Source organism: Danio rerio, chromosome 17 (assembly GCF_049306965.1).
Source record: "Danio rerio strain Tuebingen ecotype United States chromosome 17, GRCz12tu, whole genome shotgun sequence".
Classification (NCBI taxonomy): Eukaryota; Metazoa; Chordata; class Actinopteri; order Cypriniformes; family Danionidae; genus Danio; species Danio rerio.
The window spans coordinates 56,017,318-56,036,762 of NC_133192.1; the positions used below are offsets into that span (position 1 = coordinate 56,017,318).

Genomic DNA, 19,445 nt, shown 5'->3' on the forward strand with positions numbered 1-19,445 from the left:
ATGTTTTGAAGAATGTCTGAAAACAGCAGTCATTGACTTCCATAGTAGCAACAAAACATATTATGGAAGTCAATGGCCATATCATATACCCGGCGCAATGTGGCGGAAGGCGCGGCGCAATACTTGTTTGCTAGTTTCAGCTTGGCGCAAGAGTCATTTTTGGCGTTGCGCTACGCTGTTAAAATAGCAAATGCATTTGCGCTCATTTGTGCGCCTATAGGCGTTCTGGTGTAAAAAGCAAGGCGTTCAGAGGCGCACTGCTGGCGCGTTGCTATTTTGAGAAACTATAATAGATTTTTCATTAGACCAAAACAAACTCGGTCTAAACTCCAGCGCAGAGTTGCGCCTCGCTTACACACTGCTTAATACGGACAAGAGAGCAATAGGCAAATATCTTTACATATGAAAAAATGTAAAAATTAAGGATATATATAGGATATAATAAGAATAGATATAGGATATAAATATAAAGGATTAAAATATTACAAAACATATTATTTTCTAGCCTACATAAATATGAAAAATCACGGCGTTTATGTCTTCTTCATCTCGGGAGGCTTTTTCAGTTCATTCATAACAATTTGTTTTTGTATAATGTTATTATTATTAGCAGTATTATTTATTATATACATATTTATATTTGTTTTATTAAAAACAAGCTTAGATTTGCCCACCTGTCAGGTTTTAGACCATATGGGGCACAGCATGTGTTTTAGGATATAACTCAGGTTTTTGAGCACACTTAGTTATTATTATTCATTTATTCGTTTGCTGGAAATTAGAACTGAATTTAGAAATAGTTTTTAAACGACTATTTGCGCTTAACAAATGCAATTAATTATTTATAGGCTAACTGATGTCTGTGTGTAAAGGTTTCCCTATCCAAGAGCGAAAGTGAAAGTGGATCCATTATTTCTCATTCTCGCAGTAGATGCTCTGTTTAACAGTTTTCTGTTAACTGTTTGCTTGTGAAATGCTCAGATTTTCCACTTAGACTTACTTTGTGTCCTGTAAATAGCGAATGCGCTCTTGGCGCGACGCAGCTGACTCTTAAAGGGAATGAGACTGATTGGTTTATTCTCAAAACACACCTATAACTCATTAAGAAAATAAACTCAACCCTTTTAGACCAGATTTTCCCATCCGTAAATTAGCAAAAACGCGTCCTGACACGCCCTGAAAGCGTTTGCGCCCTGCGCATGGACCGTCAAAATAGAGCCCAATGTGTTTCTTCAGATATCTTTTTTATACTTTAATGCTTCAGAGCGTCTGGTATTACCCGTATTTGCCTGTGTGAGCATCGCTATTTGGAATTTACTGGTAAAGTCCTTCTGGTATTTTTACGGATATTTACTGGTATCACAGTGTGAAAGGGGCTATTGTTGATAATCCTAAATCAATGGACATTTTTGATTACCGATTAAGCATGGACATTTAAACGATAACTTATCCTTGCACTAACACATGTCCATGACTTGTCACATGTCACACATTACATAATCAAGTGTGTGCAGTTTACATTGCCTTTGGAGTCACTCTCTGGACATTGCATATTGGGCTATCGGTATCAATTCATCCCTATCCAAATGTTTTTAAGTTTCATCTTTTTCCTCTTAAACACACAAAAATGATGTTGGAAAATTTTGGAAATCACTAATAATTGACTGAAACTATACAATAGATGTCAACAGTTACCGGTTTCCAACATTTTTCCAAATATCTTCTTTTGTGTTCAACAAAAGAAAATAAACCGGTTTGGGAGAAGTGAAGGTTGAGTAAATGTTGTCCCTTTAATACCTTTAACCACATTATATAATATATTTTTCAAATGCGTTAGCTTCCCCTAACCCTAGTCTAATAATACTCTAATGAGAATTTGTCGGCAGCGTAGTTGCAATGTAACTTACAGTCAACAAAAAAGACCATTAAACTGAAGTCTCACCCAAATCCTTTACTCACCCGTCATGGTATTTCCACCCTTGTACGGCAGATTTTTAATGGCTCGCAGGACATCGGGTCGTCTGAAATGTGTGTTTAGACTGAACTCTGTCCTGGTGTCCGAGCTGTACTGAACCACAGCCACTCTGGTCTTATCCTCTTCAATGTCGAAGGCCCCGGCCATGGCCCCAATGAAACTCCGGATAAATCTAAAGTTTTCTCTTCCCACACTCCAAGAGCCGTCCACCAGGAAAACCAGATCCGCAACGGCACTCACTGAACACTCTGCATAGCGAATAAATGAAGAGGCATAAGAGAAAGACTAATAATAACATGAGAGCATAATATCTCCTGCAGTCTTATTGTTTTGACACGATAATGAGAAATGAATGTTGTTTAAAGGCACACTGTTGAAGGAAATGTTGAAGGAAACTTTGGCTGTTTGTTTCAGAGTCATTAATAACTAAGTTTGTGTAGTTGAAAAATAAACAAAATCATTAATAAAATGCTTTCTGTAAAGGAGCACTACTGATTTTTTGGAAATAGTTTTATTTTACAGTTGAGTTTTATAATTTTTTATATCCTTTCATCCAATCTTCGAGTCTAGTGGAAGCACTTTTAGCTTAGCTTAGCATAATTGAATTGAATTGAATCATTCAATTCAATTATGAATCGGATTGAATCGGATTAGACCATTAGCATCTCGCTCAAAATGACCAAACAGTTTAGATAATTTTCCTATTTAAAGCTTGACTCTTCTGTAGTTAAATTATTTACTAAGACTGATGGAAAATGAAAAGTTGCTATTTATAGGCGGAAACAATATACTCTTATTCTGGCATAATAATCAAGACTTTGTTTCCGTACCATGACTGCAGCAGAAACAATGATAATATGTAACACCTGAAAATAGTCCCTAGCTTGCTAATTAGCCAAAAATGCTTTCTGTGAAAGAGTGCTCCAGATTTTTTGGAAATAGTTTTATTTTACAGTTGAGCTTTACCATTTTTAAATCCATTCAGCCAATCTCCGGGTCTAGTGGAAGCACCTTTAGCTTAGCTTAGCATAAATCATTAAATCAGATTAGACCATTAGCATCTCGCTCAAAAATGACCAGAGTTTCAACAATTTTCCTCTTTAAAGCTTGACTGTTCTGTAGTTACATCATGTACTAAGACTGATGGAAAATGAAAAGCTGCTATTTTTCAGTTAAATATGGCTAGGAACTATATACTCTCATTCTGGCGTGATAATCAGCAAACTTTGTTGCTGTACCATGGCTACAGCAAGATCAATCATGCAACACCTGAAAATAGTCCCCAGTTTGATCATTTACAATGTGCAGTGTTGGGCAGTAGCGTCGCTACAAGTAGTGACGCTACTAGCTCAAATACATTTCTCAGTAGCGTGGCGGTAGCATTGCTAGTTTCTAAATCAAATAGCTATTCAATAGCGAAGCTATTTTATTAGTCAAGTAGCGCAGTAGCGTCCACACAAGCTACATTTACCGATCCAGATCAATAAGTGACGGCACCAACATTCATGGAGATGTGAGGCCGGTGTCTAGCTGATGAAGTAAATCCATATGATGGCGAGAATGACGATATCTTCTTCCTGTTTTATGGAGTTCGACAACATTTTTGAGCGTTACTGCCACCTCTGGTAAAACTTGCTTGATGGAAAGATGTCTAAGGGAGTGGAGTTATTTCTGATTCCTCAGAAATGTGTGTGTGTGTGTGTGTGTGTGTGTGTGTGTGTGTGTGTGTGTGTGTGTGTGTATATATATATATATATATAGATATATATATATATATATATAGATATATAGATATATACATACACACACACACACACACACAATATAATTATTATTCCAAAATATTTCCCCTTGCTATAAATTACTATAATATTTAAAAATGTATAACACATTTATTTATTGGATTTTTTTTAAGCTGTTATACTATAATGTGTTTCTGTTTAGTACAGCATATTATTTACAGTAAATAACTGAACTATTCTGCCTCATATGTTTCATTGACAGTTTTATTGATCACTAAGATATGACTGACTTGGATTTAAGTTGCTTCGATTTAAAAATGAAAATTGTAAAAATAGCTTAGATGTAGATAAGCTACTTTTGCCGTGTAGCTTTTAGCTTAGCTTGCTACATTTCCCAGAGGGTAGCTTTAAGTGTAGTTAAGCTACATTTTAAGTGAAGTAGCAAATAGCTTAGCTCACTACATTTTTTAAGTAGCTTGCCCAACACTGCCAATGTGGTCACCTGCAAAAAGTGTACTGAGCTGTGTAACATCATTGCTCTGCTGCAGCCATGGTACAGCAACAAAGTTCCTTGATTTTTACGCTAGAATGAGAATATAGTTCTTAGCCATATTAGCCTAGAAAATAGTATTTATTTTAATTTTTAACTATTTTATTTTTCGTTTTTATTTATTGTATTTTTGTCTTAGTACATGATGTAACAACAAAAGTGTCAAGATGTAAATAAGAAAATCAAAACTCTTTGGTTGTTTTTTGAGCAAGATGCTAATGTTCCGATTCAATGATATATGCTAAGCTAAGCTAAAAGTGCTCCTGTGAAACTCTGAAAATGGCTGAATGGATTTAAAAATGATGAATCTGTTTACCTCTAAGTAAGTTGTAAAATGAGCCTATTTTCAAAAAGTGAAGTCTTCCTTTAAGGAAAGCATTTTATTTAGTTTATTCTTCAAGAACACTTAATTATTAATGACTCTTAAAAAACGTCCAAGTTTTCTCCAACATTTCCAAAGTAACAAGAAAAAGCAGCCTTGCAAATCAATGGAAATTTTTAATAAACCTTTTTTGTGCCCTTGGATATGATTAACTTTACTGTGAAATGTACGTCTTGAGAACCGGTTTTCTGGAATTTCAATGGGATTTATTTTGGCTCCGATACTCGATTTGGACTCGCAAGAAAAAGAGCGAAGGAGTGTAACTGGGTCAGGACCGTAATCCTTTCCAGTGATTTAAAAAGAGATGTCGGGTGTGTGAGAGTCAATGAATGAGGCTAGAGGAGACCTCAGTCCTCCTCTGCAGTTTAACAGCCACTTCTAACAGAACAAAGCTAAATGTTTTATGAGCTCTGATTCTATTTTAATGCTTTTAATTAAAGGCAATTTAGCATTCCCAACCACAACCTTAAGCAATCATTCTTTGCAAGTAGTAACAAGTTTTTTTTCAAGTCTACGCTGGTAAGACAAAATGGAAAAAAAAATATCTAATAGCAGTGCTTACAGAATTTAATTTAATAGGTGACATGCGACAAGATGATGAGGAGATATTTGATTGAATATACTTACTGACAGCCTCTGACTGTGGCCTCCTTGGTCCACTTGTGTTGCTGGATTGAACTGTTATAGCAGAGGAGATTAGCAGAGGTTTATTTTTAGAAATAAAACCATTTAGATGTAGATCTCAAACTCATTTTGAATGCTTTTAAGTGCCCCTATTATGGATTTTTAAAAATGACCTGTTATGTAGTATGAAACACAGCTCTAAGTGAGGTTAAAATCGTAAAGCACACAAAACTTGCAAAACTTAAGAGGCTGATTCAGAATCTTTTCAACATATAAATGTATAAAACCCGCTCCCTTAAACACTGTAAAAGTTTCAAGCGAATCAGATTGCATCACGTAATAAACATGCTGGGCTACTGTAAGGGTAAAATGTTTCGTTTTTACTGCCTAAAGTCAAAAGTTGTTAGTGTCTAAAATGGCTTTCCCAGCAGACACAGAAAGCACTGTGCTATGAAACTTATTCATCTCAATGGCCTAAGCCATTGGTCACAAACTCGATTCCTGGAGGGCCAAGACTCTGCAGTTTTGCTCCGACCCAAATCAAACACATCTAATCCAACTGAGCACCTTGATTAGTTGGATCAGCTTTGTTTGATTAGGGTTGGAGCAAAACTGTGCAGAGCTGTGGCCCTCCAGGAATTGAGTTTAAGATCTATGGCCTAAGCTGTGTCAACCAGGGATGCGTTTCCGAAACAATGACAAAACCCGAAGCTGAACTTCCATAGTATGATGGATCGTTTGTGAAATTAACTATGTAGTGACGAGTGTTTCTCAAAACTGTATTGCTCTGTCACAGATCTATTGTTTGAACCACGTTAGTTTTAATGTAAAACGTCCTTAATGATATAAACGATGCGGTGTAGCAACTTTTTTGCAGAAAATTTGCATTTAATTATTTTTAATTTTATGCTTTGTACAAATTATATTGTTTGCATACATTTGTTGAAACAACAGATTTGGGGGAAAAAAAAACGCTGAACAATAATTGTAACGTTTGTATTGCGACCTTAGTAAGCTGATGATGGTTTTCGGAAAAGCATCCCAGAGCGCCTCTGACTTGCTAGCCAGCATAAAACAATCAAAGTTCAAAATAGTTGAAGCTGATGTCGAGAAATGTGTCGATTTCAATGCTGAATGTTTGTTGCTATCATTACTTGGAGTTATGATGGTACACTAGTGTACTGCGGTGCTTAATACGTTCCTATAACACATATAGAGTCACAATGGGTGTACGAATCCAAACACAGTTTTTTTTTTAACAGGATGTTCAGGCAAGCAACGGACAACACAGCGGAAAACAGATGTATGCAAGTAAATCTAGAGTCATGGTCATAAACAAGCGGAAGGTCAATAGGCAGGCAGCATACAGGAATAAACAATAAAACAAAGCAAGGATCTAACACAAGACAAGGCAAGAAAAACACGTTGTAATGTTAACTGGACAAATAAACAAGACTCAGCCCTGATGTGTGTGTGTGCGCTGTATAAATAGTCCATGTAATCAGTCTTTGACAATCCTCCAGTAGCTTGTATGCAGTCAGTCAGGATCAGGAACCGGTGTGAGTGTGTGTGGTGCATGACTGGAGCTTGTAGTCCATAATGGCGGTTTTGTAGTCTGTTAGCGATCTGCTATAGATATATACATTACATTCACGTAGTAACACTGTCTTGACTAGTGCGGTTGAATGACACTTGTGCTGGGAGCACTGTACAAATATGGCGGCGCTATTGACAAATGCTCAGGGTCCGTATGCAATATCTAGTATATATATATATATATATATATATATATATATATATATATATATATATATATATATATATATATATATATATATAGTGTGTGTGTTAGTGTGTGTGTGTGTATGTATATATATATATATATATATATATATATATATATATATATATGTATATATATATATATATATATATATGTATGTATATATATATATATATATATATATATATATATAGTGTGTGTGTTAGTGTGTATGTATATATATTTATATATATATATATATATATATATATATATATATATATATATATATATATATGGCGATCTGCAACCGCTAAATCGCTGATAATCATTACATATAGCATGTCTGCTAGTTTTAACACTTATAAGCCATAATGGTCATCGGACTAATCACTGCAGATTAATGTCAAGCAAAGAAGGGTTTGGAAAAATAAATCGCTGAACAACTCAATTAAGAGTTTAGCATATTAGCCTGTTAGCATATTAGCCTGTTGCTGGAGACTCGAAAAACCAAACTATGGCCTTTTATAATACAAAATAGGGGCACTTTAAGAAAGTTTCAATGATGTTTTCCCATGCAAATGTTTCAAAGAGTATGCTATGGTTCAAATTAAAAAAGACTTCCTCATTATTTCTTGCGCTTAATTGATTCTAAACTTCGTTTATTTTGTTAAACATACAACAAGATATTCTAAAGAATATTGGAAACCTTTAACATCCAAAAAAATCAATGGAGATCGGTGGATGTGTTTTCCAGCATTCTTCAGTGTATGTTAACTGTGTTCAACAGAAGGAAGAAACTGAAGTAGGTTTGGATCAAGTGTAGGATGAATAAACGATGACAGAACTTTCATTTTTGGATAAACTGTCCCTTTAACAAGCACAAGCGGTATGTAAGTGCACTTACTTGTGATTTGTCCAAGGATAGGGATACTTTCTTCAGCACCATCATATGAATTGATTGACACTGAATAGTCTACATCTGGAGTTAGATCTGTAATTGATGTGCTTGTGGACGAGGCAGGAAGACTCAATTCTTTAGAATCATCTGGAACAGATATTGATATCAAGTGTGAAGAAAAGTCACCGCAATCTGATGTAAAGTCATGCAGATGTTGTAGCCCAGGGGGCACCAATCTTTTTCCTGGAGGTCCGGTGCCCTACAGGGTTTAGCTCCGACTTGCCTCAACACACCTGCCTGGGTGTTTCAAATATACCTAGTAAGACCTTGATTAGCTTGTTCAGGTGTGTTCGATTAGGGTTGGAGCTAAAAATTTGCAGGACACCGTTCCTCCGGGAACAAGTTTGGTGATCCCTGTTGTAGCCTATGGCGTTACACACCTGTATCTGACGTGACCTGTATTCTGTAGCCCTGTATCTGAGACGAGGGCTTCCTCCATGACATTTGCACTGTGTTTTCATTCAGGATTTTAAATTTTAAGTCTGACGGAGGCTCCACTGCAAACAAGAGGTAAACAGAGTTAAGATCATACCTGTGAAACTGACGTATCTGAATTATTAAGAATATTCCATAAAGGCGAATCATGATTTTTGTTTAACAACCCCAACGACAAACACTTCAGGACTGAAGCTGTGTTGTTTATTGTTGGGCAAGACGGACAAAAACCCAGAGAGGAGGGTGACAAAACACAACAAAAGAGGGTGACGGAAGCCATTTTGGATCAAATGGCTTTTTCTTGAGTTGCATAACCTGGATTCTCACAGTCTGCAGCTCAAGCGGAGAAGAGCTAAACATATTTCAAGACCCAGTACAAACGAAACGTCACGGTCAATCCGTGTGCAGACAACCATCCAATACATGCTGTGTGCAATCAATACAAGGCATGCCCGTTCACTGGAAACAGAACTCTGGCGACAAAAACAATAAACCCCGAGATATTGATTATACAATGGAATCAAGTTGGCAAAAGATGACTCTGACAGGATCATAAAAGACATATATGTTATATATACGCTTTGTATCGTTATGTGTGTGTATATATATATATATATATATATATATATTATTGCTGCATGATACTGAAAAAATATGCAATATTTTGTGTTGCGATAACAATATTTCTTACAATATTTCTTGTGTTAAGTGTTATTTTTGATTTTTTTTTAAATTTAAATCATGTATTTATTTAACGATATTAAAATAAACAAGGTAAAATATATTATTCAGATCTAATTCAGACTAAAAAAACTGATGAGGTGCAAACGTTTACTCTTTAAAACACTATGAGTGAGTGAAAACCGCAGATATTCTCTGATTGGCTGTTGTCATTTTTCTGCCAGAAGTGTTTATTTTCAGCTTTGGATTCATCTTTGAGCTGCTCCAGCCAATAGCAGAACAGCAACTACTCAGGAGGCGGGGATAAAGATAGAACGGCCCCTTCTGATTGTTCAAATTTAAATAAACAACCAATGCATAAAATAAATGAAATTATCCAGCCTGATCTCACGAGAAAACGTAAGTATTTTACGTTTTGCCAGTTTAGTGGCTAATTCGTATGAATTTGTACGTGTTTAGTCATACAAAAATGTACGATTTTAAAAAGGAGGCGTGGCACCTAACCCCACCCTTAAACCCAACCGTCATTGGGGGATGAGCAAATCGTACTAAATTGTACGAATTAGATCGTACGAATTTATATGAATTAGCCACTAAATCAAAAAGTTACGAATTACCGTGAGATTGCGTTGAATTATCCCATACTATTATCGCAATAGTGATACTTTTAGGATATATTGTGCAGCACTAATATATATATATATATATATATATATATATATATATATATATATATATATATATATATATATATATATATATATATATATATATATATATATATTCCCAACGAAGCTTAACCACTTTGACTTCAGGCACACATCCATTGCAAATCTCATAAAAAGAATACACAACTTGTCGTGACAGACTTTTGTGTAGTTCCTTTTTCACAGAGAAGACATATGTGACAAGACAGCGCTCCTTTTTTCAGAGTTATGAAGGAAAATACAGTACAATAATACAAAAAAAATCAACCTATCCACATTCATCTGGTTGTCAAAGTGTCATGCATTTGTACATGAGAAAGTTGCTGAGTGAACAACTTACAGTTTCTCCATGTACACACAAGACAACACATAAAGGAGACCAAAAATGTGATTTTAAAATGATATTCTGTCATAGACATTATTACTGACATGCGATCTACATCACACCGGTACGGCGCAATCTCAACATCCATGTTACACGCATGCGTGAATGCTGATGTTTGATGTAAATCCACTGTATATATAATGTCTAATGCGAGAAAAAGCATAGGACAGAATGCAAGCAAGAGTAGATATTAAACATGCTTCAGTTTAGAGAATGAGGGTGATAATACTACAGTGCTATATGGTACATTTAAAAATAAAGGTGCTTCGATGGTAACTTTGAGCTTTAATATCGATTTCTGTATATATATATATATATATATATATATATATATATATATATATATATATATATATATATATATATATATATATATATATATATATATATATATATATACCAGAATATGATTTTAAGTACACCTAAAAATAATAATAGTATTTATAACGATAAATAATAATAATATAAACACCAATACTAAAAATTATATTGAAACTACTAATAATAGTATTAATATTAGCATTATTATTAATGATAAATATAAATACATATATTTAATAAATATAAAATACATTATTAATAACAAATTTAAATACTATTCACAACAATAACAATAGTATTAATATATTATAATATCATTTACAATGATGATACTAATACGAATAATATAAGTACTAATATTAATAACACTACTAATAATTATAATAATAATTATATTACAGTATATTGTACAATAGCTATTACAACTACAATTATATTACAACTATAATTATTATATTAATAAAAGACTGCTACTAATAATAACAACAATAATTATAAGACTATTATTATTATTAAAAATACATTATTAATATTTATAATAATAATAATTATTATTATTATATTAATACATAAATTATAAAAAAATAAAAATAACTTGTTTCAAATTACAAATATTTAGTCATCCAATGTATTTTAAAAATGTATTGTTATTTTTTTTAGTTTCCATTCCTTTCAAGCAACACCAGAGACTTTATTTTAATACATTTCGTTAATTTTGCTTCTAAAACTTTTAGATATTTGTTCTGAAAACAACACTAAAGTAGAAAAAGAAATATTTTTGCAGTGAAGAAAGGCTATGGTGCACCTTTATTTTTACAAGAGTAAGCAGATAATGTTGAATTATAGTGCTGTATAAAGGGATAGTTCACACACAAATAAAAATGCACTCATTGTACTTGCTCTCAATTTTTGTTGAACACAAAAGAAGATATTTTGAGGAATGTTGAAACTTGGTAGCCTTTTACATCCAGGGAAATTAAAATACTATGGATGTCAATGGCTGTTTATTTTCCAGCATTCTTCAGTATATTTAAATTTGTGTTCAACAGAAGAAAGAAACTAGAGAACAAATAAATGACATAATTTAAAGAGACGGTTCACCACAAAATAAAAATTATGTCATCATTTACTCACCCCTTTTAAACATTTGTAAGTTTCTTTCTTCTGTCGAACACAAAAGAGGATACTTTGAAGAAATATGTTGGATACCTGAATCCATTGACTTCCTACTATAGAAGTCAATGGTTACAGGTATCCAACATTCTTCAAAATATCTTTTTTCATGTTCAATAGAAGAAAGAATCTCACTTGAAGTAAATAGTGAGCAAATTTTTGTTTTTTTTTTGGAGGGTGAACTGTCCCTTTAATTCTACTTCACAGTGTCTTTTAGAGATCATCTAAAAGCGCATATTTTCCCACTAAAAACTGAACATTTTTCCATGCACTACTGTTTTAATTCTACCCAACAGCCAGCGGTATAATGAGGATGTGGCAGCGTGGCACATGCACAGAAAAAAAAAACAGGAAAGTTCTGGATGGAAAGAAGTGTGGCAGAATGAGCAGCAGAATATCATTTTAAAATGAACGATGGCGGGAAACACAGCAGGCAAACGACAAATAACAACACGACCTGCTGGAGAAAGAATGCTCACCAACCTGACGCATCAAACTCAAAATGGTCTGCGTCCCAACAGGCCTCCGACCTGCGAGTCTTCAGCCAATCACAGATGAGGCATCACGCGAAGGCGTCGTACGCGCGCAAACAACCTACCATTGAGCGTTAGCAGCGGAAGTGATGCCAAGTCCACAGTTATCCCGCGGGTTGTTTTTTTAATTCCACAGGTTGACCCCATTCACCCCTCCTCATGTCTGACACAAACATATCCTCCATCCTTAAAAGCCTCAACCCCCTGCTCTCTATTACAATATATCAAGTTTCGGAATTGGGCTAGTTGGAATGGCATTTCCGCTAGTTTTGAGTTTTGTTGTGAAAACCTGGCAACCCTGGGCAAACTCGCTATTTAGAGTTTTCAAAGAATGCCATTCCAACTAGCCCAACCTCCTACTCTCCATTGCTGTCACAGTCAGTCAAGTTAGAGATTGGATGAGTTGGAATAGCAGTTACGCTAGTTTTGACTTTTGTGAAAACCTGGCAACCCTGGGCTCAGAGAACTGCTTCATAATGCACTAAGACAATGCACGGTTGACTGCTGAGAACATAATAAAGTGGCAAAAACGTCTGCTCATAAGGAGTTTAGCTCATCAGAACAGTTATAACCTTAAAAAACTTCAAGCTAGTCAGGTATTTTTACATTGATGTAAAGTTTGCACATTTGTGCAATAAAAGAGTAAAGCATAACGTTAAAAGTCTAAAAGATTAATTATTATTATATACTGTTATGATCAAAACACAACCGAGGTAAAATTGGTTATAAATTCTCACATTCAGACTTTCGCATTCAATAATTGAGGTAAAGTTGGTTTTATATTCACACAATCGAATTTTAGTGCTCAAAAAAATAGTAAATCAGAATTTAAAAAAGCTAATACAGACTACATATCATGACATGCGGTTATGATCACAACGCAACTGAGGTAAAGTTGGTTATAAATTCACACATTCAGAGTTTCGCATTCAATAAATGAGGTAAAGTTGGTTTTATATTCGCATATTCGCAACTTTTGCGATCAATAAAATAGTAAAGCAGAATTTAAAAAGGCTAATACAAATAAATTATCATGGCGTACTGTTATGATCACAAGATAAAGACTTTCGCAGTCAATAATTAAGGTGAAGTTGCTTATAAATTTGCACATTTAGACTTTCGTATTTAATAATCGAGGTGAAGTTGGTTTTATATTTGGACATTCGCAACTTTTGCAATAAATGAAATAGTAAAGCTGAATTTAAAAAGGGTAATGTCAGATTCATTATTATGATGTACTGACTGAGGCAAAGTTGTTTATAAATTCGCACATTCAGACTTTCGCATTCAATAATTGAGGTAAAGTTGGTTTTATTTTCGCACATTCAGACTTTCGCGTTTCATAAATAAGTAAGCAGAATTTAAAAAGGCTAAGACAGATAAATTATCATGACGTGCTGTTATGATTACAGCACAATTTAGGTAAAGTTGGTTATTAACTCGCTCATTCAGACTTTCGCATTTAATATTTGAGGTATAGTTGGTTTTAAATTCGCACAATCAGACTTTCGCATTTAGTAATTGTGGTAAAGTAGGTTTTATTTTCGCATATTCAGACTTTCGCATTCAATAATTGAGGTAAAGTTGTTTATAAATTCGCACATTCAGACTTTCGCATTCAATAATTGAGGTAAAGTTGGTTTTATTTTTGCACATTCAGACTTTCGCGTTTAATAAATAAGTAAGCAGAATTTAAAAAGGCTAAGACAGATAAATTATCATGACGTGCTGTTATGATTACAGCACAATTTAGGTAAAGTTGGTTATTAACTCGCTCATTCAGACTTTCGCATTCAATAATTGAGGTAAAGTTGCTTTTAAATTCGCACAATCAGACTTTCGCATTTAGTAATTGTGGTAAAGTAGGTTTTATTTTCGCATATTCAGACTTTCGCATTCAATAATTGAGGTAAAGTTGTTTATAAATTCGCACATTCAGACTTTCGCATTCAATAATTGAGGTAAAGTTGGTTTTATTTTTGCACATTCAGACTTTCGCGTTTAATAAAAAAGTGAGCAGAATTTAAAAAGGCTATGACAGATAAATTATCATGGTGTGCTGTTATGATTACAGCACAATTTAGGTAAAGTTGTTTATGAATTTGCACAATTTAGACTTTCGCATTTAATATTTGAGGTATAGTTGGTTTTAAATTCGCACATTCAGACTATCGCATTTAATAATTGAGGTGAAGTTGGTTATAAATTTGCACATTTGGACTTTCGTATTCAATAATCGAGGTAAAGTTGGTTTTATCTTCGCACATTCGCTACGTTTGCGATAAATAAAATAGTAAAGCTAAATTTAAAAAGGGTAACGTCAGATTCATTATCATGATGTACTGACTGAGACAAAGTTGGTTATAAATTCGCACATTCAGACTTTCGCATTCAATAATTGAGGTAAAGTTGGTTTTATTTTCGCACATTCAGACTTTCGCGTTTAATAAAAAAGGCAGAATTTAAAAAGGCTAAGACAGATAAATTATCATGGTGTGCTGTTATGATTACAGCACAATTTAGGTAAAGTTGTTTATAAATTCGCACAATTTAGACTTTCGCATTTAATATTTGAGGTATAGTTGGTTTTAAATTCGCACATTCAGACTTTCGCATTTAATAATTGAGGTGAAGTTGGTTATAAATTTGCACATTTGAACTTTCGTATTCAATAATCGAGGTAAAGTTGGTTTTATCTTCGCACATTCGATACGTTTGCGATAAATAAAATAGTAAAGCTGAATTTAAAAAGGGTAACGTCAGATTCATTATCATGATGTACTGACTGAGGCAAAGTTGGTTATAAATTCGCACATTCAAACTTTCGCATTCAATAATTGAGGTAAAGTTGGTTTATTTTTGCACATTCAGACTTTCGCGTTTAATTAATAAGTAAGCAGAATTTAAAAAGGCTAAGACAGATAAATTATCATGACGTGCTGTTATGATTACAGCACAATTTAGGTAAAGTTGGTTATTAACTCGCTCATTCAGACTTTCGCATTCAATAATTGAGGTAAAGTTGCTTTTAAATTCGCACAATCAGACTTTCGCATTTAGTAATTGTGGTAAAGTAGGTTTTATTTTCGCATATTCAGACTTTCGCATTCAATAATTGAGGTAAAGTTGTTTATAAATTCGCACATTCAGACTTTCGCATTCAATAATTGAGGTAAAGTTGGTTTTATTTTTGCACATTCAGACTTTCGCGTTTAATAAAAAAGTGAGCAGAATTTAAAAAGGCTAAAACAGATAAATTATCATGGCATACTGTTAAGATTACAGCACAATTTAGGTAAAGTTAGTTATAAACTCGCACATTCAGACTTTCACATTCAATAATTGAGGTAAAGTTGTTTTATATTTCTACATTCGAAACTTTTGCGTTTAATAACAGATTTTAAAAAGGATAAAACAGATCAATTAACATGACGTACTGTTATAATCACAATGAAAAGTTGGTTTTACATTATATATATATTATTATATAAAAGTGAAAGTTGGAATGTGCGAATATAAAACCAACTTGATGCCAATTGAGATAAAGTTGGTATTATATTTGCACATACGGTTTTTCATGTTCGATTAAATAGCAAAGTCAACTTTAAAAAGACTAACACAGATTAATTATCATGACGTGCTGTTATAATCACATCGTATATTACATTTATAACTGTAACTGAGTTTAAAAACAGCTGATAAACATGCTTATCTCTATGGAAGGTTGTGACATCATAATTTCACGTCAACCATCTGCAAATAAGCTGTTTCAGTCAGAACATTTAAATCGTAAAAGTATAGTTAATTTAAAAATATAATCACAAATAAAAATATCTCATTCGAAAGCATTAGGTGAGTGATATGTGCAATTTCAACTGTAGTCACTAAAACACAGCCCCTATAATGTTTACCACGCTACTTTAAGTGTGCATTAGCTAATAGCTAACATTAGCACTATTTAATTGACTGTGAACAATGTTGTACTCTAACAGTCGTTAGCTGCTAATGTGATTTCGCCATTTGAAAGTTTGCGAAGAATCCTTTTGTGATATTTATTATGAATAATTTATTTTTATAAGGGTGAAAGTTAGAATGCGAATAAAAAACCAACTTCACCCCAATCATTTTTTGCTGGCCAACGTCCGTGCCAGAGCGCTCGGAAAAGAGTCTCCCGGAGAAGCCGAACAGATGCCAAAGTAATTCCACAACATGTGCTGACATTAAACATTACTGCATATTAACTTTCCATATGGATTGCAACTCAGCGTTTCGGTGCAGGAAACCTAAAAGGCTCTTTGTCTTTGTGCTGTCTGAGGACTAATTCAGCCCTCTCCTGTTACATCTTTCCATACTGTTACAGCACGGAGGGAGGACACCAAAAAAAAAGAGTTTCCATTTGGTTTTCCAGTTGAATCAGACTCCATCCTGGAGTTCTCACATCACTCACATCATTTTCACCCGAGGCAGCTGACGCTCGGCTAAACTGATGTGTGTGGTGACTTTAATTACATATCCGTCTTGAGCTAAAGCAACTTCAAGTCATGTGGTGGACTTGTACGTTTAAAACTCGTATTTGTTTTACTGCTGTAAAAGATGTGGTAAAGCATCCAGCAGATTCAATATTCTGAGTTGATTGTACTTGAATATTTAAATCAGTGTTGCCAGGTATGTGGTTTTTCAGCACACTTTTGAAAATGCATCTCAATATCAGAGACGATTTTAGTGTTATGTATAAAAAAATCAAAATACATGTACAGTTAAAGTCTGAATTATTAGCCCCACTCCTCCCCACTCCCCCGTTTATTTTTCCCCCAATTTCTCTTTAACGGAGAGAAGATTTTTTTCAACACATTTCTAAACATAATAGTTTTAATAACTCATCTCTAATAACTGATTTATTTTATCTTTGCCATGATGACAGTAAATAATATTTGACTAGATATTTTTCAAGACACTTCTATACAGTTTAAAGTGACATTTAAAGACTTAACTAGGTTAATTAAGTAAACTAGGCAGGTTAGGGTAATTAGGCAAGTTATTCTATAACGATGGTTTGTTCTGTAGACTATCGAAAAAAATATTGACCTTAAAACATTGTTTAAAAAATTTTAAAACAGCTTTTATTCTTGCCGAAATAAAACAATTAAGACTTTCTCCAGAAGAAAAAATATTAGCAGACATACAGTAAAAATGTCCTTGCTCTGTTCAACATCATTTGGGAAATATTGAAAAAAATAAAAATAATAATAAAGTGGGGCTAAAATATATATCATAATTATAATAAAAATATGTCATAATTATTAGCCCCCCTTTTATTAATTTTTAAATTAAATTATTATTTTTTTTTTTTTTTTTTTTTTTTATTAAATAACAGAAATTTATCAGAAATTTAAATTTAAGAAAATTTCTGTAATTTAATATTCATTATTTTATGGTATATTTCTGTAATTTAACACCCCAGCTGCCAGAAATAAACAATAAAATTACATTGTTGTTTTTTTTACAACTTATATATACAGTTTAGATTAATATATATTTTTAACATTATTTATTAGACAGCTTATTTTATTAGACAGCTAAAATCGTCCAAATGAATGAATGAATGAATGAATGAATGAATGAATGAATGAATGAATGAATGAATGAATGAATGAATGAATCTAAAATGTAGTTCTTTTCAAATGAGTTTTTAAGATGATTTGATTTTAGGGTGAAAATTGTTCTCGGACCTGGCAACCCTGACCCAGCTTACAGGGTCCAAATTAAAGAGACAGTACACCCAAACTATCATCATTGACTCTCTATTTACAGCAGGGGTGTCCAAACTCGGTCCTGGAGGGCCGGTGTCCTGCAAAGTTTAGTTCCAACCACAATCAGTCACACCTGGGCTAGCTAATCAAGCTCCTACTAGGCTTTCTAGAAACATCCGTGCAGGTGTGTTGAGGCAAGTTGGAGTTAAAATTTGCAGGACACCGGCCTTCCAGGAGCGAGTTTGGACACCCCTAATTTACATGATTTAAACCTTTGTGAGTTTCATTCTTCTGTTAAACACAAAAGAAGATATTTAGAAAAATGTTTTAAACCGGAAACCACTGACTTTCATAGTATTTGTTTTACAAAAGTCGATGGTTACAGGTTGCCTTCAAAGTAACTTACTTTGTGTTCAACAGAAGAAAAAAACTAGTGAGGTGATTTTTATTTTTGGGTGTACTGTCCCTTTAAGTAATTTCTATTTTAAAACATGGAGTATCTGAAATAAAAATGTAAAAATGGTTGACCACCATATGTGATGCTTAACTTCTATCTGAGCCAATAAATGCCCAATGTTTCCCTTCGTTCACATATGGAAAGTCTGCAGTTGGACCTTTTTTTCCTGATGTTTAATAATGATGATGTTTAACAGAAATGTTCGTTCCAGCTCTTCAAGCAATTAAGCAGCCCCATTACAGTAATTTAGTGGGCAGTAACTGACTCACGGAGGAGGTGATGACCGTCCCAGACTGCTGTTTCATAATGCGGATCTGCAGAGACAAGCCTCGCCACAAATGCAAGACTACACAGCTATTTTTCAAGCTTAAAGTGTTAAGTAGAATATGTGTGTGTGTGTGTGTGTGTGTGTGTGTGTGTGTGTGTGTGTGTGTGTGTGTGTGTGTGTTTGTGTGTGTGTGTAACAAATCTTAAATACATAGCATAAAAAGTAACATTTGTAAACAAATATAACATATTTTATGGGTATATATTTATTAAATCACATATTTCTAGCTTAGCTGAGATTAATATACAGTTGAAGTCATAATTATAAGCCCCCCTAAATTATTTTTTTCTCCAATTTCTGTTTAACGGAAAGCAGTTTTTTTTCAACACATTTCTAAACATAATAACTCATCTCTAATAACTAATTTATTTCATATTTGCCATGATGACGGTAAATAATATTTGACCAGATATTTTTCAAGACACTTCTATACAGCTTAAAGTGACATTTAAAGGCTTAACTAGGTTAATTAGGCAGGTTATGATAATTAGGTTACTGTATAATGATGGTTTGTTCTGTAGACTACTGAAAAAATAGCTTAAAGGGGCTAATAATATTGACCTTAAAATGGTGTTTAAAAAATTAAAAACTGCTTTCATTCTAGCCGAAATAAAACAAAAAAAGAGTTTTTCCGGAAGAAAAAATATTATCAGACATACTGTGAAAATTTCCTTGCTCT

The 19,445-nt window shown here is 33.6% G+C and overlaps 1 protein-coding gene and 1 long non-coding RNA gene across 16 annotated transcripts in view; one reads left to right on the plus strand and one right to left on the minus strand.

The window, feature by feature from the left end:
* The window catches only part of col12a1a (collagen, type XII, alpha 1a), a 195,770-nt gene that overhangs the window by 175,045 nt on the left and 1,280 nt on the right, over positions 1–19,445 (minus strand). For 6 of the 15 annotated variants that reach the window (XM_073927617.1, XM_068214689.1, XM_073927619.1 and 3 more), the window contains exons 3-6: positions 8,377–8,493; positions 7,943–8,083; positions 5,277–5,327; positions 1,960–2,223 (exon numbers count right to left, since the gene is read on the minus strand). The exons of 6 other annotated variants lie outside the window; for them this stretch is intronic. In XM_073927617.1, the coding sequence (XP_073783718.1) occupies positions 1,960–2,223; positions 5,277–5,327; positions 7,943–8,083; positions 8,377–8,493 (573 nt within the window). Of the gene's footprint in view, positions 1–1,959; positions 2,224–5,276; positions 5,328–7,942; positions 8,084–8,376; positions 8,494–12,181; positions 12,273–19,445 lie in introns of those variants that run through there. 3 more of the 15 variants (XM_073927618.1, XM_073927620.1, XM_073927615.1) reach the window with 1 other exon arrangement.
* On the plus strand, positions 11,871–14,354 carry LOC141378407 (uncharacterized). Its single transcript, XR_012392972.1, has 4 exons — positions 11,871–12,485; positions 12,644–12,762; positions 13,173–13,653; positions 14,141–14,354. It is a non-coding gene; the product is annotated as an uncharacterized lncRNA (long non-coding RNA).